The sequence below is a fragment of the Palaemon carinicauda genome, chromosome 1, assembly GCF_036898095.1.
Source record: "Palaemon carinicauda isolate YSFRI2023 chromosome 1, ASM3689809v2, whole genome shotgun sequence".
Lineage (NCBI taxonomy): Eukaryota > Metazoa > Arthropoda > Malacostraca > Decapoda > Palaemonidae > Palaemon > Palaemon carinicauda.
The window spans coordinates 182,853,776-182,856,275 of record NC_090725.1 but is presented as its reverse complement, the minus strand read 5'-3'; the positions used below and the strand labels follow the sequence as shown (position 1 = coordinate 182,856,275).

General features: G+C 48.6%; 1 protein-coding gene across 1 annotated transcript; it reads left to right on the top strand.

The window, feature by feature from the left end:
* The first annotated feature begins 643 nt into the window (after positions 1-643).
* LOC137632056 (uncharacterized) lies at positions 644-1,588 on the top strand. The gene is made up of 2 exons (XM_068364058.1): positions 644-763; positions 1,217-1,588. Exons 1-2 carry the CDS (start codon positions 644-646, stop codon positions 1,586-1,588), a joined length of 492 nt encoding a protein of 163 aa, XP_068220159.1.
* The last annotated feature ends 912 nt before the right edge of the window (positions 1,589-2,500 follow it).

Sequence of the window (2,500 nt, the reverse complement as noted above, 5' to 3'; positions counted from 1 at the left end):
AAAGCTCGCTGTCTGTCGAAAAAAAAAAAAAATCAGTTGCATTCACAAGAGTCTCTCAGTTACAACCTAACTGCTCGCCTGCACATTGGTGGCCATCGCAGTGTTCAGCTACCTCCCGCTTTTCCCCGCACTACTGTGTCTTATCGTTTGATGATGCCGCCCTCAGACACTGGTTCTGCTATCAACGCCATGCCACTGAGACTACCTTCCTTCGCCAGCGGAGAAGCGTAAGCGTTCGCCTGGTTCCAGTATGCTGAATTCCAAATTTCGCATCGAGGGCATTACTCAGTCAAGTACTAAACCAGATTACGTTCTTGCTGCGATCCCCGAGGTCACTTTCCCAGAAATCTCTGATTGGCTGTGCGACAAAGGAGACACACCAATAACATACGACGCCCTCAAAACATACGTTCTGGAGCAGTACTCACCATTGCCAGTTGCCTGCATTGCGACTTTTTCAGCTCTCTCAACAACCATTTGGGGACCAAAAGGCTTCACTCACCCTCAGAGAAATAATCAGTATCACTCGCCTGCAACCTACTGCAGTGAAGTGAATCTACTCTGTGCCCTTTGAGTACAATGCCTACCCAAACCTGTATGTGCTGCCATACCCGACATCGATATTTTTCCTGTGAAGAACCTAATGAGCAAAGTCGATGCCCCTATGGACAGCCACTTCACCACCTTCCAGACTTCCATCAATGCCTCCATTCCTGACGAAGTGAACAACTATTCAACATCGACCGAAGCTGACGTGCATGAGGTAGGAAACAGACGCTCACCCCATGACTTGCAGGAGCAGTGACAAAGCTGCCCACCACCCACATATGCCACCCTTCGCTTACGCCCCAATCACAAACCTCTCCAGCTACTAACCAACGCCCATCGGTCGCAGTTATGCTACTACCACTCTTAATTCAGGGCTGCTGTGAAGAAATGTCTGAATGGTTGTCAATGGCTAAAAAACGTGCAAGTAGGCCACCGCTTGCAACGGTGGACTCTCCTGTCACTAATTTCTTCTTTTTAAATGACGCAGATACGAGCATGCAATTTTTAGTAGACACCGGTGCTTGCTGTTCTCTTTTGCCAAGACCATTCTTCAGGTCACGATGTAGTCTGTCTAAATATGCTAACATTTGCCTGGTAGTTACCAGCGGATTTCCTGTCACATTTCGCCTTATGGTCAATGTAGCACACCAACAGTTAGTTAATGTAGATTTGTACAACTCCCCATGACCTTGCTCTCCACATCAGCGCACCCACGGATGCCTACGACCACCTCCTCACATCGTATCTGGAATTTTTTCAACCAGAATTTCGTCAAATGCCCACAGTTCTCACAAAACACGGTATTTATCACCATATCAAGACGATGGGGCCTCCAGTGTTCACTAGATTCAGACATCTGACACTGGATAATTTGGCAGCCGCTAAACAAACGTTCGCCGAAATGGAAGAAAAGAGCCTTTACAGAAAGGCCTCAAGACCATGGTCATTACCCTTACACATTGTGCTGAAGAAAGATAGCTCTCTGCATCTGTATGGGGATTACAGGCGCCTGTACATGATGACAGAACCAGATCACTAACCCCTTCCAAACATCACCAATGTGACCTCCCACTTGCAAAAAGGGAAGGTTTTCTCTACGTTCAGCCTCCTGAAGGGGTATTATCAGGTGCCCATGGAACACAGAAGACATCCCCAAGACAGCCATCACCACCCACTTCGGTACCTTCAATTACTCTAGTTTTGGCCTTCGTAATACTAGGTCACTTTTCAACGTCGCATGGAAAGCATCTTAGGGGACCTCCCTTCTGTGCATGTTACGTGGACGACATACTTGCAATCTCTTCCTTCAAATAGGAACACCTTTATCATCTATGCATCACGCTTGGCCGCTTACAGCAAAACGGCCTTGTAGTCTGGTAGACAAGTGTACCTTTGGCGCCCACGTAGTATCGTTCTTAGGGCACCGCATCACTGCTGAAGGAGTCCGTCCCCTTCCTGAGAAGGTGGCAGCCATTCAGAAGTTCCCCACGCCCTTGACCTTTACAGCACTGCAAGAATTCTTGAGCATGATCAGTTATTATCACCGTTTCCTACCAGCCATTGACGCCACTCTTGCCCCCCTCTATGCCTCCCTCAAGGACAAGCCAAAAGACCTGAAGTGGGGCCCCCTTCAAGAAGCGACCTTCTGCAATGCAAAGAATGCCCCATCAACTGCTGCTGCTCTCACTTCTCCCATGCTACATGCACCTCTACTCTCCACCAATGCCAGCGACTTCGCTATTGGGCCAATCTTTGAGCAGATGGTCAACGGCTCATCCTGCCTACTGACCTTCTTCCGCAGAAAACTATCCAAGGTGGAATCCGGCTACTCTACCTTCTATTGCAAATTGCTGGCGTTACACTTAGCTTTCCGTCACTTTTACCACTTCTTAGGAGGTACGCACTTCGTCATTCGCACGGAGTACATGCCTGGTCCGCCTGTCAACGCTGA

Coding starts and splice junctions, on each gene's coding strand:
- LOC137632056 (XM_068364058.1), top strand. CDS start 644: ATGAGCAAAGTCGATGCCCCTATGGACAGCCACTTCACCACCTTCCAG. Junction 764..1,216: donor CCGAAGCTGACGTGCATGAG/GTAGGAAACAGA, acceptor TAGTTAATGTAG/ATTTGTACAACTCCCCATGA.